At 48.3% G+C, this 24,305-nt stretch overlaps 1 protein-coding gene across 2 annotated transcripts in view; it reads left to right on the top strand.

Annotated features, from left to right (window-relative positions):
- Positions 1–24,305, top strand: part of ATM (ATM serine/threonine kinase) — a 3,046,976-nt gene that overhangs the window by 2,096,637 nt on the left and 926,034 nt on the right. For both annotated transcript variants that reach the window (XM_069640412.1, XM_069640413.1), the window contains one exon: positions 9,738–9,896. In XM_069640412.1, the coding sequence (XP_069496513.1) occupies positions 9,738–9,896 (159 nt within the window). The remainder of the gene's footprint in view (positions 1–9,737; positions 9,897–24,305) is intronic.

Below are 24,305 nucleotides of genomic sequence, written 5' to 3'. Positions count from 1 at the left end.
ATCAACACGGCAACATGCACGGTCGCCATATTGGAATCGATCCTCGTGGTTGCAACGAAGAGGATATAGGCTGGCACGCTTGCTGGCCTTCATTTACAAATAGCACCCTGCAGGAGATAAGGGGCTAAGGTGGATGGTGCTGCTTACACAATCAGCACACCTTACCCCACAGAACGAGTGCTGCTGGTGTTCCGGATCCCTCTGATGGTGCTCCGTGCTTCGGTGTCGTTAGCTGGTATTCAGGTAAGGATGAGGGCTGGGTTCCTGCCCGCCCGAAGGAACAAAGTGAATAGGGGAGACTATGGACGGCCTGAGCCTCACCGGCCCCCTCCCCGGTTCGCGAGACCAACATCTCACTTGGTTCAGAGGGCTTTGACTCCCCTCAGTTAGATTACACTCCTAATCCCAGAACTGAGATATGTCAAAACCAAGAGCTTGCACTGATTGCAGTTCATTCATAGCAGAGACCAATATAATCTTAGATCTAATGTATCTTACTGCTCTGTCCGTCCTGTATAGATGAGTCAAATCCACGTGCTCCAGATTTTTTGAAGCGATTGCCTGGAGGTTCAGAATCTGCCCTAGGAGTAGCATGATATTTGCCTGGTTTAAAACCTGGTGCTTGTTATCTGGCATTACACTCTCTATCAGTACTTTGAGAACGTGCTCATTCCTGTGATCTTTTTGGGGGAAGCCGACCACCTGAATCAAATGAATTTCGCATCATTCCCGGACCAACCGCGTAACTAGATTCTGGTGCAACACAATAAAATTCCCCACCTTTAGATGTGAATCTGGTTAGACCGTTTCCAGGAGCGCTCCTCTCCCGTTTGCCAGGCACTTTCGTGAGTTGGCCAAGCACAATTACAAGGGAACAGCACCCGCTGGTAGGGCGCCAGCACAAGACTCTTCACCAAACCTACCAGGGCCTAAGAGCGGGGTACAACTCTGAAACCTACAAACCATGTCTGGGCAATCCTGGAGGTTCCTCTGCATTCACATTAAAATTTAAAGCACAACTAGATCAACTTGCCACTCCGGCAGGCTGATCTATCTGCACAAAATGGGACACAAATTACCCGTCTGATCTTGTCACATTACATCGTCCACTGGCACCTCTGACTCAGGAACCCTTTTACCATAATCTGCCACTTTCTCCAAAATTGCCTTCACAGGTGGATGTTTCAACAATGAATTAACAAACCTCCTGGAAGCCTGCTTATTAATGTTATGTAAAGGCTTATTTTTGGACTGTTGTGCCTGCTTACCAGGATTTTTCTTTAGATTGTTTACAGTGGAGTTATTAGATACCGCCATATGGTTGTTAACCATCGAGGCCACTACATCCACCCCACTACTGTGGTGAAAAGAATCATGAATTGCTAGCAAGCTAGTAGGAGGTACACAGGTGTTCATGGCTGGTAGATCCACAACCTCAGACAGTACCCGATTTGGGGGTGACACAATAAGTGCAGCATCACAAGGTCGCTCTACACCCACCGGTGTATTCCCTAAAATGGGATGCCCAGATCTTAGATAAAAAATGGGGCCCTGCACCAAGTCCCCCCTCCTCCCGATGATCATTCAATACTCCCCTGAGGAACCTGGAGTCACACAAATGCAGTCCAGCTTATCCATCCCTGAACCATCAGACTTTGGGGCCGGGTGCGCCGCTGGTTAAAGAAGAATTCCCCCGGGTTGCTGTGGACCTTGATATTCTCAAATTGAAACAAAAGGTACTCCAACAGAGCACAGTGTATTTTAGTCTCTGCTTTGATTCCTTCATACAAGGAGACCAATTTGCATAGAAACTGATGGATATCTTTTAAGATGTCGTCCTGACCCGCCCCAAGTCTGTGGTCAATGTACCTTAAAACAGCTGAAAGTTGGGGGTGCTGCTGAGCAGCAACGAGGAATGACAGACTGAGTGCTGGTTCCGTCCCCAGCAAAATCCTGAATGGGAAATATCCGGTTGCATGCCTAATCTAAACAGGAAAATGGTATGTGGAGGCAGTGGAAGGTGCCGTGGATGCTGCTCCAGACTCTGAAGCAGATTTGGTGGACTGCCGGTGCCCCGAGACTAAGGCGAGAACCACCCAGCAGACTGGCCTAATTAACTGTTAGCTCCCCGACACGGAATAACCAGACGGCTGGGTCATATATTAACACAGTGCATCAGTGTGCCTTGCAGGGATGGTCGTGTGAAGCCGGATGCACTGCCGGGGCACGATCTCGCTGAGCTGCCCGCCCACTCATATGTGAGCTTTTGTATGCTTTCCCCCGATGTAAGCGCTCCAGTAATTGTGTGTGTGGCGTGGAGGGCCCGTTTAGCGGCAGTTCTCATTGCATTGATCACCATTCAGGACTTTCATTGTCCAGACGGGGGTCTGGTGGCCAGAGGAGTGGCCGGAGGAGCGGCAGTTTCAGTGGCGGCACGTGACTATCTTAATAGGAAGTGAGCCTACACCTTTGGCTTTACCTGGCGACCAGCGAACATGACAAAAGGTGCAGGGAGAAAAGTGGCCCAATGGACACCTTCACAAGCACTCTTGTGCGTACCCCTGGGCTTTAAGACCCTGGAAACACAGACCCATTGATGGTGGCCATGCAAAAGGGCTTTGCATCTGTAAATGTGAAGCTCAATGACCTTGTGTCGACTATTGGCTTGCTGCGTTCCAAACTAGATAAGGAGAGTGGCTGCAAAACAGAGGCTTAGACTAGGATTGGGGGAATGGAGGACAAGGTTGAGCAGAACGATTGCGCTATCTCTGGACTGAAGTTGGAATTGGTTCTATCCGAGTGAAGTGTAATGACGTAGAGTCCTGCTCCTGCCGAAATAATGTGCAGATCGTCGGGGTGCCCAAAAAAGCTGTGAAAGTGCCCATGCACCAATTTGTGGAGGAGCTGGTGAAACAAGAGTTTGGTCCAGAAAAGTTCTCAGCACAGTTTCTGTTGGAACGCGCACACTGTGTCCTGACTCTGCCCCTGAAGCCGGGAGCCCCTACACGTGCCGTAATTGCTAAACTGTTGAATTATAGAGACAGTGCACTCATCGTGAAATTGTCATGGGAGCACAGCACATTACGATATGATGCCAGGCCAGTAACGTTCACATTTACCCTTATTTCATGGCCGGGGGCCAAGTGCAGCAATGATCCTAAAACCCGGTGAAGTGTCTGCTCCGGGCACGTCTGATTCCCTATCCCCTAATGTTCCCTGCCAAACTGGGGATACAACATGGTGAGAGGCTGCACTTCTTCGAGATTGGCGCCATAACTTACATAGAGGCATCGATCCTGCTGCCTCTGAGGAAGCGTTGGCAAAGTCCAGGTCCTAGTCGGCAGAGGGAGGTGAGCCCCGCGAACGCGGGTGAGTCAAAAGAATGCTGCTGTCTGTTGACCCAAGGCTAGGGAGGACCCCAGCATATGCATGAAGAGCACCTTGTGAGACTATGCTGGAGCGCACAACTGTCTGCCGTTTGGCGTTGCTGTTCGCATCGCACCCCAGGAGGTTTCCACAGAAGTTATGGGATTACAACATCGAATTAATGTTCTACAGGCTGAAGCTATGTTGGGCATTAAGGAATTGTATGTTTTGCTGGAGGAGCATGGAGGTGGATGTATGGGAGGGTGGCAGTCGAGTTGGGTGGAAAGAGAGGGAAGTAGAGGGGGTGGGAGGAGGTTGTGGTGGCAGGGGGGAGGGAGATGGGAAAGGGCGTTGGGGGTTATGAAATAACGGTTTGGCATGCATGGCACCTCAGGAGACATTGCGACTGGGGAGGAGCTGGCAGGAGATGACATTGCATAGATAGGCAGATGATTTAGATGATTTGTATCACACATGTGAATGGATGACCCCCTTACATTGATCACATGGAACGTTCGTGGCTTCAATAACCCTACTAAGGCCAGGAAGGTCCTAGCGTACCTTGAGCAACATCGTCCCAAGATTATGTTACAGTAAACGCATGCTTTGGGGGCTCTACACAAAGGATGTGTGCCATAATGGGGTCAACAACGATTTTACTTGGATTACTCGTCCCAGGCGAGAGTGGTGCTCACCATGGAGCACCGCTCCCTGGGTTTTCAGGTCAATAAGAGCTGCATCGACCCGGCGGGACGGTATATCATGGTGAGGAGGAGGATATCTGGGATTGCAGCGGGGCTGTTTAATACCTATGGCCCAAATGTGGACGACTCAAGCTTTTATGGTCAACTTCTCAACATAATAGTGATAGCACCCAAGGTCCCAGTCATATGGGGGGGCGGATTTCAATATGATCCTATATATATAGTACTGGACCAGTGGACCACGCAAGGTCTTTCTCATTCAGCACAAATGATTGGTCAAATCACGGAGCACCTGGAGTTGGTGGATGCATGGAGAAATTGTCACCCTGAGGTCAACGAATATAAATATTGATCATCGGTCCCTGATACGATGTCAAGAATAGACTGTTGGCTGCTCTCCTCTGACTGGGTCCCGAGGGTTAATTCCTGTAAGATTCACCTGCGCATGCTATCAGACCATTCACCAGTGGAGTTGTCGCTTGCACTAGGCGGCCCTTTGGGACCCAAGCCTCCATGTAGAATGGCCCCCTCAATGCTACTGGACGCTTGCTTGGTTTCATCTCATCAGAATAAAATAGATGTTTTTTTCACGGATAATCAGGGGTGAGTGGCATTCTACTCGACAGCGTGGGAGTCAAACATTTTAGGAGTTGGCGGACAAGGAAATCCTGTATATGTCGAAACCTGTACTTGCCCGTAGATACGGGGAGGCGGACCATCCTGGGAGGTACCTGGCAAGGGTGGTGCGAGGTGAGAGCAGGGTGCAGCCAATTACCTGGATACAGGACCGGACAGCAGAGGTGTTGCTATCGGATGACGACATACATGCAGAATTTCTGCAGTATTATAAAACCTATATGCAAACGCTACATATGAACGCAGAGCTAGACCAGTACATTGAGGAAACGGTTTTCCTGTGATTGCCTGAGGGAGAGTGTTCAAGTCTGGATCAGCCTGTTACTGTGGAGGAAGTGATGGCCCCAATCATGTCCCTTGCATCGGGGAAGGCCCCGGTGCAGACAGCTTAGGGATTGAGCTCTATAAAGAGTTCCGGAACACCCTAGAGCCACAGTAACTTAACTGTGGGAGAAGGTGCTGGAGGTCGGTCAGCTCCCACCATCACTTTCTGAGGCGGTAATTACTGTGCTGTTAAAGCCGGGTAGGCCACAGCATGAACTAGCCTTGTATAGGCAGTTATCCTTGCTTAACACTGATGGCAAGGTGTTTCCGAAAATTATGGTAACCCGACTTCTACCGTATATGACATCCATGGTGCACCACGACCAATTGGGATTTTTCCCCAATAGATCCACTGCATTGAATTTGAGGTGGTTTTTCTGCATAATTTCGCAGATTGATCCACAGGCTAAAGCAGTTGAAGTATCGCTGGATGCAGAAAAAGCGCTTGACTCCGTAGCATGGAAGTGCCTGTTCAAGGTGCTAGGGCAATACCAATTAGGTGGGTGTTTTATTAACCGCGTGCGTATGCTCTATGCAGGCCCGGTTGCAAAGATTTGTACCAATGGCATGATGTCGCAGGCCGTTTCACTGGGCCGTGGAACACGGCAGGTGTGCCCTTTGTCTCCTCTCGTGTTCGCCCTCACGATTAAACCCCTAGCGTTGATGGTGCGTAGACGACTCAGTCAGAGGGGTATCGAATAGCCAGTCTGCCCCAGATAATTTTGCCCTATGCGAACGATATCTTATTATACATAAGAAACCCTGACCGGAACCATGGCCCTGTGATGGAAGAGGTTAGGAGATTCACATATTATTCTGGCTGTAAAGTCAATAGTGCCAAATTGGAATTGTTCCCGCTGACAGATGGAATGGTTGCAATTGGTGACCTACTGGGGTTCAGATGGGTCCTGCACCGGTTCACATACCTGGGTATTATGGTCTTAAGAGCACACCATTTGCTATATGCGGATAACCACGAGGCCTATTTGGACTGTCTGGCCACCAAGTTGCAGATGTGGGCTGGCCTTCCCATGTCAAAGTACGGGCGGTTGTCTTTTTAGAAAATGATTGTCGTCTCAAAACTATTATATTATTTCAGCAATATCCCAATATGGCCTGGGCAAGAGTTTTTCCGTAAGATGAGGCCCTTGTCAGTGGAATTTGTGTGGGGAACTGGGTCCCTTAGGATGGGCTTGGAGAAGTTGGTGGAACCCTACGAGCAAGGGGGGCTAGCTGCACCGGATTTTGAACTGTATTACATGGTGGCGCAAGCAGTTTGCTGCCTACTGTTACTCTTTGGATTCTGGGGCAATACACCTGGATCTAGAAAGATGCAGAGCTCAAGGCGGTCATCTTCAATGATCGCTATGTGGACATTTGTACCTTCGATCCGTCCGCACAGCAGTGAATGCATGGTCGGAGAACTGAGGTGCGGGACCCGTATTGTGGGGCTGTTCCCCTGTGGAATTTTCCTGGACTCACACCCCACCCCCCCCCACCACCCCGCACATATGATGTTGATTTGCAGGTGACGTGGGGCCTATCATGATTGCTTTATCATAGATGCCCAGTAAAATTTCATGTCACAGCAAGAAATGTTCAGACTGACTGCACTAAAATGCCAGTCTAGCTCTCCAATAACTCATAAAGTTGGCTTTGCCCAAAAATGCAAGTAAAACATGCCATGTGACTGTAAGGAAATGTCATTGGAACAAGAGAGTGGCGTCCTACCACACAAGTTTGTTACTTTACATACACATTTTCTGCAAAGAGCTCAACATTTAACATGCTTAGGACCAGTAGAGCTGTATGATTTAGCTCACTTATATCAATTGAGAGGGGAGCAAAAAACACATGTTGAGTGAATTTTCGCGTATTTATTTAACCAAAATCAAAGGGATGCGGATTCGATTCCGCATAGTATTTTTTAGTTTTTTGACAAGGTCTGCATGTTATTTGGCAGACGTATTAACAAAACAAGAAAAAGCAAAAGAACAAGACACAAGTATGTTCAAATTACTCATAAAGGAACATTAACATGATAATATACATACACAAATGCAAAACAGTTATTAAGCAGTGAATGCTTCTGGGGTTGCCCTCTATATACATCACATTTAAATACTTTAAATGTTTTATAGAGCAACCACCACGTAATATCGTGACAATGTTGAGTAAACTGTAAAAAATGGGTTCAACAAAGTTGTCACTAGTACATCCTTCTTGATGTTTTCGTGGTTCACTACGTGTTGGGAGGTAACCTAGTCTTTGGTCTACGTCTGGATGTAGATCAAGTGATGGTGCGGGACAGGGGTGGCATGCCCATGTGTTGTAATGTCCCGTGACGTTTCGGCAAAAAAGCCTTCTTCATGGGCCTGGACCGGGTCTCCCTGGACAGAAAGAGGTAGGGTGTGTCTTCCGATGGCGGAGAGGCGTAAGAGCCTTACGTCGTGTTGCTGAAAGACGTGGCTTCAGTTAACACACATGGCTTATGGAGGGCTGATCCACTGAGAGTGCTCAAATGGAAGGTCTGAGCTGGGCAGATGCCAGGAAACAAATGCCTGATTAGTAGGTTATAGAAGTGCCCCGCTGGAAACGGCGCAACATGCCCAATCTTAATGGTAGCTTCAAAAGGGTAGCAGTTCCTGAATCTATGATTTTCGTGGGAGTGCGCGAAATAAACGCACCATCGTGGAGGCTGTGGATGAGGTGCAGCTCGCTCAGCATTAGGAAAAAGTTCTTAAGGAAATGTCAACAATGCTCCAGTGTTCCCCGAGCCCCCCAGCACCTTGCACACACACATAATCACATTCATACTCATTCACCCACCAGTCATTCACACATTCACCTTCTTTCATGTACTCACAGGCGCAACCAGAACATTCATATTGCATTCTCCAAACGGCACTAGAAATGAACATTTACACACAATGCTTACCCATTCAAATGATGACACGCCCCTACACCCATACATACCATCCACATGCATGTGTGCATCCATACATACACATCCAACACATGTGCACACATCATACACATATACCAAATAAAAATCGTTCTGACCTGTTTTTCCTGCCATTTTCGGTCCACCGAACTCATGGCTCTGTCACTGAAAGCCTCTAGCTCCAGTACCTCATGAAGACAGAACAAGGAAGGCAGGGAGAGCTTCCTGGTTCCTGTGTGACATGTGCAGGGGAAACAGAGTGCCCACTTCCCACTCTGCCAGCCGTCCACAGTGCGCCCCATCCCATCCCAGCCCTCACCCTGACTCCAGTCAGAGAGAGGACTGAGGTGCCCAACATTGGACGGCATGGTTTCCCACACTTTGGGGGGGCCACTATGCCAGTGCTAGACGTTTGACACACTGTTGGCTAAGAGTAAGCAGGATAGGCCCCTTGATCGGAACCACGTTGTAAAACAATCTGTATTAGTATGGATGATGACAATAATGGTAATTTGTAGAGTGAGGCTTTACAAGGATCTAGTCAATGGGTATTGTGCAAAGTCCAGTCATAGTTTGGGATGTTAAAAAATAGAGCTGTTGAGGATAACAAGGTTACATCAGTCAATGCCCTACCTGTACAGGAGGCATAAGGTGCTTTATCCAATGACCTGCATTGGGGTACTGTAATTTCAAAATGGCTTTGGCCGGTTGTGAAACATTGCTTATTCTTCACCCCTTGCCCCTTACTCCCAGATTACAAGCTGTAGGCAAGACATTATTTACCTCCTTGGTCTCTGTGCAAACTAGAAGATTTAAGGTCTGCCATGCATGGGATCTTTCACCCCCCACTGTTTAGTCAGCACTGTTATAGAATCCCATGGGCTGTTTTTGTTGGCTTTGCAACAATCTGGGTCTGTGGCCTTTACTTGATTATGCGCCAGTATGCTTGTTTTTAAGGTCAGTAGAGAGTCAGCGCCATTTTCACTGCACAGTTTATCCCGGTGCTCCAGCGATAACCAGTGGTCATTCTAAATACTAAGAGCTTCCACCCTCCTCCAGGTATCCCTCCCAAACAGTGCGAAACATAACAAGGTATGGCGGAGTGGCCTCAGGAACACAAGGAGGTATGAGGCGGGAGATAGACCTTCCTGGCACCCATACAGCCTTTCACCAACAGGGCATTGCAGGTTGTTCCCAAATGGCCGACTGATTCCACACCTTATACCACTTGCACTGGGGAGGATGGCTTACTGTAACCCGCTTTCCATGCCGCAGTGCCACCATTTTGGATGTAGAGCCTGCGTTTCACTTTCAACTTTGCTTCCCTTAATTCAGCTGTTCTGCTTCCTATGGGATGGCGGATCCAGCAGCTCACTGTGTGCCATATCTAGATCCTAGACTGGTAGATATGGTTAACTGACATCTATTAGTACAGTCAGCAGAGCTCTTTGCTCCCTCTCATCTTCGTGGTTAACCACACCCCCTTTTAAGTATGGACAAGTGCCCATTAATGTACCCCCTCTTCCCCCTGGCCAGATTTCCATCTTATTTTTTTCAGAGAATGGGCTAAGTGTAAAGTGACTATGGGAATAGTTGTTCATAATTCTAGATTAATATCACAGTGCGCTGCAGAGCATTCATTTTACTAGGAAGATTAGTTTGCTAATGAAGCAAATCCGTGTTCCTGCTGGTTTATTTGTGAGATGTTTGCCTTGTTAATATACCTGAAGCTGAAAGTAAATAATCTCATCTTTTTTATCCAGACCTTTAGCCGGTACTGCTTTTGATGACAGCTTCTGGCTAGATTTGAATTACCTCGAAGTTGCTATGGCCGCCCAGTCTTGTGCTGCTCACTTCACTGCTCTTCTCTATGTAGAGGTGTACGCTGACAAAATAAAGCTTGATGAAGAAAACCATAAAAGGTAAGAATAATGCAGGGCTTCAGTGGCTGTGTGAATGCAAATATAACTATAGGTTCATTGTGAATAAAGTGTGAATTTTACGTAAAACTGAAAGTAGCAGATCATGCATATCTTAAAATGCATGGATGCCGAAAGAATTGTGCTTGTATTATGATCATATTTCTGAGGCTTGTGGAATCTGCTTAGATCACATGCTGTGCATAGGCCGACATCTAGTGGAAGCTGCAGAGTATTAGTTTGTTTTTCGAAACTCGAAATAGGGCGTCGACACAGGGCGTGCCAGTAATACTATCCCTAATGTGACGTCCACTGTACCCATGATCCCTCACGCGTCTAGGACCCTCAGATTGTTTTTTTCCTCCATACTGGTCGGAAGCATTCCACAGAGTTCCCTGGCCTTAGCCATACTTTTGCAAAAATATTGTTATATTTCCCCATTTCTCCACGCCACCGTCGAGTCACCGAACTTCCACACTCAACGCCGGCCCGGAGAAAGAATCGACCGCAAGAGCTACACGACGGATTTGGGCCTCGGAAGGCCTCTGGCCTCGGCCCGGGCCTTGGAAGGCCTCTGACCTCGGCCCTGCAAGTAGGGAGAGTGGGGGGTGGACATACTCTTGGTATATAGGTACATTCTTATATATTCCTACACTTATTAGCCCGCTGCCATAAGGTGCGTATGGAGGGTACCCCCTTCCAATTTTGCTCCAAGTGCAACCGCAAGTACCCTTGGGTTGACAGACACGCCACGTGCAATCTCTGCTTGCCGAGGGACCACCCCGAGGCGAACTGCAGAGCGTGTAGTAGGTTCAAACCGAAAACACTAAAGGACCGTTCGATCAAGCGTTGGGCCCACCACGCCAGGCGTCAAAAGGCCATGGCAGCGGAGGGAACCTTCAGCGATGGCAGCGACGCCGTGCTTTCGGGCGGCGAGGGCAACGTGGCATCAAGAGACAGCCAAGCGCAAGTCCCCGAACTTCGGATGGGCGTCCGGCAATGAGGCTATCGGGAAAACCCCCGGCGACACAAGCGCTACCCACAGCACTTCCACAAAACACATGAAGTCCAACCGAGACTCAACGCGCACGTCGAGTACTCGGAAAGAGGCACATAGAGAATGGTCTGAATCGGTGTCCTCTGGGCGTTCTCGATCTAGATTGCCGCATGACTCCAGGCAACCATCCACTGTTGCCAAGAGTGCCTCGCTCCCCAAGGTAACGGAGGTTCGATCATCGGAAGACGAAGCCGACCTCTATCCCCAGACCGCACTTCAGGAGTCGGCGTCAGCAGGCCGCGTAACGGCTGTTCCCGAGTCCCAACCTCCACGCTCGAGAGATAGGGACACTACCCCCGAACCTCGGCGCCAGGTGTCGAAAGGGCGAAAAAACACTCCTCCACCCACGGGGAAGGGGAAAAACAACAGAGGAAGCAGTCTCAGCCTCCTTCCACACCTCAAAAACATCCTACTCCACATAAACAGACAGACAAGTCTGTCTTCTGTTATCCCAAAGACCCCTGCTCAAACCAGTAGGTCTATTCAAGATAAAACGGGGAAAGCCCTCTAAGAAAGAGTCATTCCCAGTTCAAGAGAATGGTCTAGTGATGACATAGACAGAGTCATGTCAAGGATGTCATCATTTATTTTTACGCCAAGAACCCTGAACACTTTCTCTCTTATACTCCCGACGGGTCAGCACCCTCCGGATCTAAGGATCCAATACCTCCAAGTAATAAGTCCCGGGTTGAAGCACCAACACAGTCTTCAGACACCTTCTGTATACAGCCCTATTCTCAATAACAGGGAGATCCATCCTTTTGTGAGGATCCAGATTTGGGCATGTTGGAAGAACAAACTGGGATGGGCTACTATGGGGATGATGAGGACCAAGAGGAGGAGGACGACGACCCAGAAACCTACAGGGTAGATTCCCCAGTAGATAAAGAACCCCCGGTTACCGACTCCCCTGTCGACAGCCAGCCTCTCTTGAATGAAGTTCTGTCCAGAGCGGCAGAACACTTCCACATTGACACCCAAGGTGCTCAAGAAGAGAGGGACTTTGCCGAGGAGTTAGTGGGAGAAAGGAGACCTGTTGCCCAGGCCATCCCTATCCTTAAGTCTATACAAAGAAGAATAGACCCTTCCCTTGTTAATCCCAATCTCACTAGGTCAGTAAACCCCAGAATTGAGAAGCCTTTCAGGGCAGCCCAATCAGACCCACTGTACATAAGGGGGCATCTGAAGCCGGACTCCCTGGTAGTTACAAACACCCGTAAGAGGGCGGGAACACCCTTGTCATCGTCCGAAGCTCCTCCCGACAAGGAGAGCAAGAAGATTTATGGCTTGGGCAGGAAGGTAGCCTCCACTTCTTCTGCCTACCAGGCAAGGATTGTGTTAGGGAGAATTCTCTGTTCAGGCTAATTTCCCAAACCTAGTGAGTCCCCCAGCAGCTTTGCTGGATTTTTGGGATTTATGTTTTTCTCCTGCTAAGAGTGAGACTCTTTTTCTCCCACTCTTAGACATGATTTGAGATATCCTTTGACTTTGTAAAGTGTTTTATGGGCTATGGGGTCTTTTACTCCATAGGGTTTCATGTATTTTTGGTAAGTGTGTTACACAGCACCCTCAGTGCAGTAACACAGGGGTGTCATAGTGACCCCCAAACATAGACTCCATACCCTGGGACTGACTACTGTCTCCCATGGCATGTAAAGTCACCATTGACTTTACTAGTCTTAAATTGTGAACAGAACCAGTACAAACCATCATATTGTGGAAGTACTGGTAGGGGTAATTAGATTGCCCCTGGGTCTGTTTTTCGAGGGGGCACTGTGCAGTCCCCCCTCGTCGACTTTCTTGCTGGTGGCAGTGGTTACCACGCGAAATATCCCACCAGAATATTTCCTATGGGATTTTCCCATTCATTTTAAACGCACCACTTTTTTGGTGCAATGTTAAAGATATCGCCGGTTTATTTATTTAATATTTATTCCCCGTTTGGGTCTTTTTGCCAGGACTCGGTTTTAAAATGGCGTTTGTGTTCGCCTCTGTAACTCCAACCCAAGTTGAGCCCTTTGTTCCACATTTTGGCGGGCTTCTCCACAGAAGCCTCCAAAAGTGGTGCCACTCTGTCTGGGTCTACAGGATGTGTGGGAGGGGGGTTTAGGCACCCTGGACTGAGTTGCCTCGGCAACTCAAGTCGCACTCTTGTGTGATTGGCCCAGTGGTGAGCCGCCCGGCTACCACTTAGCATGTTTGAGTGACAGCTAGGACTGATGAATGGGGGTTTTCTGCATAAAAGCAGGGCTTTGGGGACTGGAACTTCAGAAGTCGCCACAGGACCAAAGAATCCGAAGAGGGAGAAGCTGAGCCGACCTGCAACGACGACACCACCGGTGGAGCCCTGCTGATTGTTAACTGTATCCTTCTGCGTTACTCCCTTTCTGAAAAAACTATGCCTTTCACGCCAACAGCCCACTCTACAAGAGGCATTGGGGCCACTCTAGCTTTCATTGCAAATGTACCCCTTGACACCATTTGCAAAGCAGCTACTTGGAGCTCTATTCACACTTTTACTCAGCACTACTGCATTGACACCCATTCCAAGACAGATACTCAAGTGAGACAAGCGGTTCTAAGACATTTATTTGCTCATGACCCTTCTCACATCCCACATCCTTCTAACACTGCTCGCTAATCTATGCACAGCATGTGATCTAAGCAGATTCCACAAGCCTCAGAAGGGATACATTACTCACCGTAATCGTATTTCTGATGCTTGTGTCTGCTTAGATTCACATGCGACCCACCCTTCCTCCCCTCTGAGAGAAGGCGCATGGATGCTTGTAGTCTTATCTTTCTAGCTATCTGCTTGGATTATCTGTACTCATGCTACTCCTCATGCTATCTTATGTCAGAAAAAATACAATCTGAGGGTCCTAGACGTGTGAGGGATCATGGGTACAGTGGACGTCACACTAAATAGAAAGGGATAGTATTACTGGCACGCCCTGTGTCGATGCCCATTTTCGAGTTTCGAAAAAAAAACTGTAATACCCTGCAGCTTCCACTAGATGTCTGCCTATGCACAGCATGTGAATCTAAGCAGATACAAGCATCAGAAATACGATTACGGTGAGTAATGTATCCCATATATTTATATAAATATATATTTTACGGCTGCAGTCACCACCCTATAGTTAGGGTGAGTCGGCCTCCCATACAAAACTCACAAAATGAATTGCTTATAACTCTTGACTCGTGCAACAGATTTGTCCATGTAGGCCCCTCAGACTGCAAAATTTGGCAAAGTTGTGTTAGAAGATAAAGTTATTAAGAAAAAAATACAGTAAAAACAACTGTGCAGCCTAGTCCCATTCATTTTCCCAGACACAAAAAAGGTTCATGTTTGCGCCACCGCACAGCCCAAACCGCTGGACAGATATGGAGCAGGTCCAAAACAACTTGTGCACAAACAGTTGACTCGCGATCCATGTTTGACTTGGGGTTATTCCATCCAGTAGTTTTTTTAATATTTGATGGAAAGTGCAGTGCCCCTCTTCTCCAAAATAGATAACTATATCTCAGGTAAATTGCAAAGAAACCAGGTGTTTATAAATGAAACGGCTGCCATCTTTTTTTTTTCTCTCGATGCGAGAGATAGCCGCGGCTATAGCAGCGGATATAGGAAAATAAAATGCAGGAAAAAAGCAATTTCCAGGTAAAAAAACCATGCAAATGACATCAGGCTAGAGGTGGGAGGGCAGGGAGAAGTTGGGGGGTCGGCAAGACGACACCAAGTGAAATTTGCGATTTTTAAAGGTTCTAGGGACTGAGTTTGCAACACAAAGGTTTTCTGTAACCTCGGCTGAAGCCACAAATAGCCGACATCTCAAAGCAAACTGTGTCAAAGAAACACTGTGTTGTGGGGGGTATGGGAGAGGGCAGGGGAGGCGAGGATGCCTTTTGGGAGTGGAGGGAGCTGGCTGTGAGAAACCTGAAGGTGTCTCCCTAACTAGTCCCCGGGGATCTGTCATCCAGGTTGCCAGGACATGGCCATCGCTATTGGATCCAGTTCCTGGGGGTGGACCAGTGAGGGAGGATCACCTGGATGGGGGGTCCTCAGTGAGTGGAAGTGGGACACCGACGGGTGAGACGCAGTATCCCCCTTCTTTCAACACCGTTTCCCCATCCTACCACGTAGGATGTTCGAAAACACTGCCCCCCCCCCCCCCTTTTCTGACACAAACACTTTTCCACACCACGATAAGAAAGTGAATCAAAGATTATTCTCCATCGGACAGGAAGTACTGGTCCTCTTACCAACCTCAGAGAACAAACTTGTCTCCAAATGGCACGACCGTATGAGATAGTTGAACAAACGGGAACCTGTACTTATCCACTTATATCACGTCAATCTCTTGAAAGAGTGGAAAGAGAACCTGTCAGCTACACATGCCAAAGTACAAGCCTGTCTGGTTCCCGAAGACATAGATAACTTTGTCTTAAATCCTTGCGAGCTATCTACCCAACGACAAGAAGATCTAAAAGATGTAGTGATTTAATTTCCTGATGTATTCTCAGAAAAACCAGGAAGAGTAAAAGGTTCATACCACTATATCAGAACACCTAAAGGTAAACTGGTACACTTAAAACCATATCGACTCCCAGAAGCCCGTAAACAGATAGTTATCGAGGAAGTCAACAAAATGTTAAAGGCCAATGGTCCTCTTCTATCTTGTTGGTCACTAAACCCAACCGTTCCTGGAGATTCTACATAGACTTCGGTCAAGTTAATGCCATATCGGACTTCGATGCCTATCCCATACCATGCATCGATGAGCTAATTGACGAACCCGGAGCAGCCACCTTTCTATCTACCCTAGATTTAACCAAAGGGTACTGGCGAGTTCCCGTATATGGGCCACATAAGGAAAAGACTGCATTTTTAACACCTAGGATTATTCCAATTTAAAGATGTCAAGTCCTCCCTTTTGGCCTACACAGTGCACCAGCCACTTTCCAACGCCTCATGGATCAAATCCTACAACCCTATTCCAATTTCTGTGGAGCTTATATTGACGATATTGTCATTTATAGTAAGACTTGGATGAACCATCTCTTCCATCTTTATACCATCATGAAAGTCCTCAGAAATGCTGGCTTAACTGCTAATCCACCTAAGTGCAGATTGGCCAAATCAGCTGTAAAATATCTTGGCTTCTTCGATGGGAACGGGAATATACAGCTCCAACATGAGAAGGTAAAAGCTGTTTTAGATACACCAACTCCAAAGACCAAGAGCTATCTCGGAGCCTTTCTTGGGTTAATAGGATAGGTTTATCCCTAACTTTTCTGACAAAACACCCCGGCTGACAGATAAACTTAAGAATGTCGAGCCCAAGAAACTTCATTGGAATGACGGCCATGAGATGTGTTATAACACCTTGAAACAGACTATGTGCCAGAACCCAATCCTTAAGGTAGTCGACTTCTCTAAAGAGTTTCTTACAGATGGATGCCTCCCTTATAGGGTTAGGAGCCATCCTGTCCTAGGTTTGGAATGGATTGGAACATTCGTATTGTTCACCAGCTGCAAGCTGTTCCCATATGAAAAACATAACTCTGTGTTGGAACTAGAGGCCCTGGCCATCAAGTGGGCCATTATCCATCTTAGGTACTACCTATTGGGACGACCTGTGAAACAAATGTGACTACATTGCATGGAGGAAGGGTATGTGAGAAACCTGAAGGTGTCTCCCTAACTAGTCCCTGGGCATCTGTCATCCAGGTGGCCAGGACACGGCCATCGCTATTGAATCCAGTTCCTGGGGGTGGACCAGCGAGGGAGGATCACCTGGATGGGGGGGGGGTCCTTGGGGAGTGGAAGTGGGACCCTGACGGGTGAGACACGGTATCCCCCCTTTTTTCAACACCTTTTCCCCATCCTACCATGTAGGATATTCTAAAACACTGCCCTCCCCTTTTCCGACACAAACGCTTTCGCACACCTTGAAAGACAATGGACGAACACCAGAGCCATTTACCTGACATGTCCCAATAAAGGGGTCAGGCAAGGTCAGGCAACTGACCAGCATCACACACAACTGACGGGCCTGTCCCTTCCCCACAGGGATAAATGTTGGAGCACGAGAGCACAGTACGAGCAAGGCACAACGCATGATGGGAGAGCTAACTCAGCACAGCAGTTCAAGTGGAGGAGAAAGACAGCCCAAAACGAGAGGGTGACAAAAAGAGAAGCGACCTTACCCTTTCCGAGCCAGGCCCATGAGACCTCAGTGGAAGGAATCGTAACCATGAACAATAGCTCAAATGTGTTGCCGCAGATGTCAACGGTACACAGAGCGTGCCCTCGTGACATGCAGGACCGAGGGAGACGCTTGCACCGTGGTACCGGCTTTACCCCAGATACAAGGAAAGCCAAGCGGTTCATCACAGCTGGTGAGTCGAGGGGCGAACCAATAAGAAACCGAACTGTGTTGAATGAAAGTCGCAAAGTGGCACATTGAGAAAAGTTCAAAGAACTGTACGTAGTTAAGGGAAGATCACATGGGTGCTCTCTAAAGAGACTCTGGTTGATCTGTGTTGATTGGAACTATTGATACCAGAAGGCCGTAAGAGAGCCGTCAAGACAGGTCAAACTGGTCATACAGGGGTCGAGCTAAATCCCTGCACAATCGAAAGTCTTTGACTGACAAACCATTGAAAAAGTAAGGGAAGTGAATCCTGCATCAAGAGAGAGCAAAAGGAATTGAGAAGTGGCAAGAGTGAACCCGACGGAGGATTGCCAATAAAGAGGGGCGAATTCTAAAGTCCCAAGAAACAGTGGGCCTCATTATGACCCTGCCAGTCCGGAAAGAACGGTGGTGGTAAAACAGCCACCACCGTTCTTTGCGGACCAGCTGATCCGCCAGGTCTGACCTGGCAGGTTTAACACCACCTGCCTGCAGGCGGACATGGAAACACCAGCTCTGTCATGGACAGAACCGGTGTTTCCATGGTCCCCATCCCCATCCCCTTGAACTTCCACAATTCCGCCTCCGGAAATCACGGCGGCGGAATGGTAATACGAGTCCGCCGGTAACCTGACGGTTTTCCAGCTCGGTTACCGCCAGACTCGTAATGAGGCCCAGTGTGTTCACAAAGTGAACTTGGCAGAGGGATGTCCACAGAGAACTGTTTAAAAAGACTATGAGATTTGTGAATGCCAAGGAGAAAATATCTTTGCAAATGCCACAGAAGAGGCCGGACTAGAGAGAGGACCAGCGGCGCCCCGGTCCGCATGTAACAGAAGGGACCGGACCGGAGGGAGGACTCTCCACCCCGCTGAAGCAGAGGTAGAAGGCATCCCTCGCCGCAGAACGGAACCGAGAGGCCAGACCGGAGAGAGGACCTGCCGTGAGGAAGAGAACGGGCCGGACCAGAAGGAAGACCTGGAACTCGGCAGCAGCGAAGGTACTCGACCACCGGCGGAATCCCAGGCTGTGGAACTACCAGACCCCACCGGAGGTACAACAAGCAGCTAATCCCCCGGCTCGGATGAGGAGGAGTTGGAGGAGGCTGCAGCTGACCGGAGAAAGGCAATTGCGCAATACGCACAGGCAGCTGGGGACAGCCCCACGCCCCAAGGTGGTGAGCACTGGGGCAGGACAGTAAATAAAGAAGCAGGGTACCCGGGCCGACAGGCGTTTACTGGGCAATGCGCACCAACAGACGAGGGGTGACCCTAGGCCCTCAGGTGGTGATTACAGAGCGTGGCAACAGCTAAGGAAGCAGGGCACCCGGGCCGACAGGCGGTGAAGGTTCAGGGCACAACAACAGACAAGGGACGACCCAGAGCCCTCAGGCAGTGATTGCAGGTGTGTGACAATAGTCAAGGGTGCAGGCTGCCTGGGCCCTAAGGTGGTGAACATTGGTGCAGGACAGTGGACAAGGAATCAGGTGGAGAAAGTACATTACACACCAACTGGTAGGGAAGACCCCAGGCCCTCAGGTAGTGATCACAGAAGCATGGCAACAGGGCCGGTCTTACACCAGATTGCACCCCAGGCGGGAAGCATCGTTGGCACCCCCTAATCCCCAATCCAACCTGCTGAGCTATATTCGTAATGGGTATACTCTTGTAGCATAGCGGGCAGAAATCAGAGTTCTATTAGTGGGATTTTCCACTGAACGCAGCAAACTCATGCTACGCACTTTAAACACTGTATTTTACTCATAACAAGAAGATGCATACATTGGTCAAATAATGGCTGCAAGCAGATGGAGTTATCAATAAGGTTCTTCTGGGCTTGTCTACGTCTTGAATTTTGTAAGACCTAGAGGACAGTTTAAGGAGAGCTCTAGTTTTCCAATGTCAGGTGTGAAATAATTTACCATTCCTGGCTTTTAGGTTCATAAAAAGAAAGCGGGAAGTTTAAAAAAAAAATGCACAGTTATGTCGAAAGATTTTTATTCATCTAGCTCAGGTGACCAGCCTAGTTTGTACTTGATTCTTCTTAATCTTTTGCAGCAACACTTATCAAGATAACTAGTGAGTAATAATATGGCAAGCAGATGCCAAGTTTGTGGTCCATAGCTCCATTCTTATAGGGGGGAAACTCACTTTCTGAATGCTTCCTGCTACTAACACTAAGGGCCTAATTTACAGAAGAGTTTTATATTGGCAAAACACCATTGGAAAATGCTCTGTGAATCAGGGCCTAAGAGTTACTGATCAGGTATGTGAATAAAATGCAGCAAACTAATTCTTTGGAAGAAGAGGCTGAAACACTTTAACTGAATGTTTTTCATTCCCCGATGGAAGATTTAGTTGGACATTGAAGTCACCTTGACCCAGCTTCCCCTCCCCAGCGAGCACAAAATAAATACTTTCTATTTGTGAATAATCACTGTCCATTCTGGTCAGAGGAATTAGATTGGCTCAAAGTGGCACACGCAGTATTGTATTTTGCATTTAGGTTTTATTTGTGAATGAGCATAGTGCTTAGAACCACAGAACGCAGTGTCACCTGGTAGACGCAACAGTCCCATTGCTGGGTGCTTAGCCATATTGAAAGGTGACAGCACAGGAGCACATAGAATGCATCTCTACAATATGTAGCTGCTCACGTCTATTCCTGTTCGTTCCTGGTCTCCTCATTCCTTTCCCAAGACTCTGCCGACCCAAGGCTCCTCTTTGAAGGCATTGGGGTGATAGAAAATGTGCTCACAATATTGGTTCACTGTGCCACCATCATCATCATAAGTGCACCCAAGTACTTTCTAGAAAAAGACACACATCTTCCGAAAAGGGTTAAGCTGCCCCTGAATGGTTGAAAAAATTATAACATATGGGTGAATCCAAAGAAACACCAAATTTGGTTGGAATATTAAAAAATACTCTGATGTGCCAGCGCTCCTTCTGTAGTCTCTCTGTGCCACGGTGGGGGTTGAGCCGTTCTCATATATATTTTTCTGTGCTCCACTTTTGATGTCCTTGTTCTATGCGCATTTAATTTTGACTTCACAAAATTGCCCGGGTTTTTGGTTAATAAAATCAGGTCACAGTATGCGCCTGACGTCTGCTGCCTTTCATTTTTCCGCTGTGGGTTCCGAGCGAGAAAAGGTTACTTCAAAGATGATGGCTCGTGTGTCAAAAAAGGGGGCTGGATGGACTATGGGCTGGAAGCCCCTGTGTTCTCCTTTTCATTAATAACCTATCTTGTCACAGCTTCTCAGGGGCTGCAGGCTGTGGGGAATGCTACAGATTTTTCTGCAGACTGACACGTGAGTGTCGTGACAGATTGCACCCCAGTTCCTCTTGCCATTCAGAGGTACTGGACTTCCAGGAATTCCCCCGTGGTGGACGGTATTGGACTAAAGCAATTCCCTCTGCGGTTCTGGACTTCCAGAAACTCGCCCATATTCTGTGCAGAATAGTCCACTCCAGGCAATGCTGAAGTGGTCAGAAAAAACACAAATTTTTAGTTTGAATGCAGATGAGTGCCATCAGCCGTGCCCGCTATACCTGCTTCATCCTCCATACTCTTACTAGAAAGGAGGACCTATATTGTTTCCAGCTTTTCACTCTGTTTTTTTGCGAGGTGGAAGGGCCACAGAGTATTCTTCTATTTTTACACCAAGTGATGGGTCCTGCGAGACAGTAATAATTTAATAATGTACTATGATCCCTCAGGCATCTGAGCGCTGCCTATTACTACCCACAGTGTGTGGTGCTCATTTATCGACGACGGAAGGATGAAAGACTGAGTTTGGCACTGCCAGGATTTGAACCTGTGTCTGCAGGCTCTGCACAGATCTCAAAGCGAGCACTCTACTCGCTGTGCTATCGGACCAGCACAGTGATACATGAATAGGGGTGGGTGGGAGAGGGGTGGGGACAGCCAGTGGGATCACACCACAGGGAAGGGTTTTATGGCACTCCCAGGGATTTGTTTGCAGCTCTAACACCAGAAGACCATGTGGGGGGCTATAAAGGGACTTCAAAAGCATTCACACCTCTGGGCAGACCTGGGGCGCGCCTTTCTTGAAGGAGGGGGTCATTTGCCTGTGCCATCTGCAGCCAGCTGTTTCATGCCACCTTGCCTGCCACTTCCTCAAAACGCCATTAATGGGGGGTTAACATCCGTTGGCTCTCGATAAATGGGCCAATGAGTGTTATCACCCAGTAATGTCACCTGTACAACTGAATAATTTCTGAAAAGAAGTCAGGATGGGGCACTCTGGAATCATTATAATTGTTAATTGCCGATAATGGGTACACAGAACTGGGTTCGTTAATTTTCCCTATATTGCCACTCTAAATGGGTTATCCCAAAATAATGTCACAGTAGGTCTCAAACTCCAACCAGATATCCACAAAACAGAGTGACATTTTTGAGTATTTATTGCTGGGGGCATATATTGCTAAAACAAATTAAAATATTACAACGCACCGTTGGAAATGTGTTAGTGTTTGGCATTTATGTGAAAGCCGAAAACACACATTTGGACGAAGGTGATCTAAAGAATTTCTCTTTGCATCAATTGACATCCATTCCACCATTATCATATTTTGCGTCTTTTAAACTCAGCAAAAATACCTACATATCTCCTTGCAAACAATGGCACATTGTATTTTCAATTCGCTCTAGGATGTTTGAAAGGGTGAGCTAAAAGTCTGGCACTCCTCATGATCTTGCTTTATGGAGCAATCTGTCAGGCAACAAACTAAACTTGCCGATATGAGAGAAGCAGACGCTTAATAAGAAGCAAGCCTTCTTTGAGCAGCGTTAACATTTTTTTGTTGCAGAGAGCCGTGGCACAAGTCCTAGCGTAAAGCCGAGAAGAACAGACTAACGGATTAATAACGAGATGGCAGGTTCCTGCAGACGGGTGTAGCCTGCCAGGGTCTCTGGCTGCAGCCTGCAAGGCTACACCTGCATGCCACTTAACAAGCACTGCGACCCCGAAATGGAATGCAGAGTCAGACTGCTTGCATGCGCTCAGTCAGACTGGCCCCGTGTCCCGGGTCTGACTGGCACAGTGTCGCTTATTAAAAACGTCCGGAAGTGAAAAACAGTGTTCATTTATTTTTCCACTCATTTGTTTGAGATACTGCTGCTACAGTGCCCCCATACTGCTGGTATGGCCGGCGCCCCCTAAAGGCTGACACGTCAGGCAGCCACCTGCATTGCCTGACGCAAAGACCGGCCCTGCGTGGCAACAGCTAAGGAAACAGGGTACCCGGGCCCCAAGGTGGTGATTGCTGGCGGGGACAGCAGACAAGCAATCAGGTGAGGATGAGAATCAAAGCCCCTGCCACAGGGCGACCCTGAAGAGAGGAGGTGGGGCCCCCCACCAAGTCATGAAGCCCCCAATCCACGTGGCTGACCCTCTATTTATATAGCGCAAAAGACGAGAGCCTGTGGGCATGGGGGCGCTAAACCTAGAAGGGAGGCAGGTAGAGGAAGGATCCTCATGGCAGCAGGTGGACTGGGCTCTCTGCAGAACGATGTGCAGCCGATCCTGACAGAGAAGATATCCATCAAACTAAGAAGATATCCAGCGAGGTGAGGGCACCTCTCTCCCTCAGTTGGTCAACTGTTAGAAACCGCCCATTCGGGAACAGGTCGCGAAACCCGGACACATTCAGCCTCTTCTTCAGAGCAACAAAACCTCTTTCACTAGTCAGCGGGATCCCTGGTATGTATATGACCGGGAGCCCAGGCGAGTACAATAAGATCTCCCTTCTAACCGGACCCAGGCTCGACACGTCAGATCAACCATGTTCCAAACCATACGCAGACGGCAAGGCGCGGTGAGGACAGCCGCACGCAGCAATGCTGGGGACGCGAGAGATCGCTGTATCTCCATATGCCGATGCTCAGCTTCCATCCCATATCATTAGCGCAGATAGTCAGCCTGCACCACTGTATAATATAATTCGAAATCCGGCATGGCCAGCCCCCCGTCCCCTACAGGAGCCGTCAATTTATCCCAAGCTATCCGTGCCCTTTTACCTGCCAGAGAAAACTGGACACGGCTGTGCGGAGGTCTCGAAAATATCTCTTAGGCACTGCGATGGGTACATTAAGGGACACGTAGAGGAACCGAGGCAGAATGGACATCTTGACTACAGAGATCCTCCCTAATAGATTAAGCAGAAGCGAGTTCCACCTGAGCATCGCAGATTTGGCAGACTCGAGCACATCCAGGTAGTTTCTACGGTAAACCACCCCTACTTCCCTAGCTATTGTAACCCCCAGATATTTCGTACTAATCAGGTCCCAATGAAACCCCCATGTGTCGCGGAACTGCACCGTCGCCTCCGGAATATGACTGACTTACTGGTATTCACTCTTATACCCGAGATGTCTCCAAACCTCTGCACATCTCCCATAATCGGATCTAAATTGACCGCAAGGTGACCAACGAATAGGACCATGTCGTCCGCGTACAACGAGATCAGCAGTTTGAGTGTGTAATTGGATACCCCGATTGTAAATGTAACTCCCTTACCTGTTACGCCCAAGGCTCAATAGCCAGAGCGAACAGCAGGGGGTGAGTGAGGTTGTTGGCATAGTTAAGGAAGGAAGGGATGTTCCAAGAGAAGGATGGACAGCACAGACAGAGGTAGTGTTTTAATAGTGCCTTCGCACAGCCAAAGAGCCGCTGGAAGGAATCAGCATCGAGGAAAACTAAGAAGGCCCAGGCGTACCAACCGAAGGCAACCAGTTGAAGAAGGGGGCTTGAGATGAAGTGACTGCATAAAGTAAGGGGGGATAGGTTTGTTGAATGGTCGATAAGGCACATGCTGAGTGGGGTGGCGGGTTTGCTATCACCCTAGTGACCAGGGGATACCCAGGTGTCTCAGAGATATGGGGTTGGACAGCCCCGTTAGGCACAGT

Source organism: Ambystoma mexicanum, chromosome 7q (assembly GCF_040938575.1).
Source record: "Ambystoma mexicanum isolate Mex_15411 chromosome 7q, UKY_AmexF1_1, whole genome shotgun sequence".
In the NCBI taxonomy this organism is placed as follows: Eukaryota; Metazoa; Chordata; class Amphibia; order Caudata; family Ambystomatidae; genus Ambystoma; species Ambystoma mexicanum.
The sequence above is the reverse complement of the archived record's forward strand: the minus strand, read 5'-3'. Positions and strand labels throughout refer to the sequence as shown.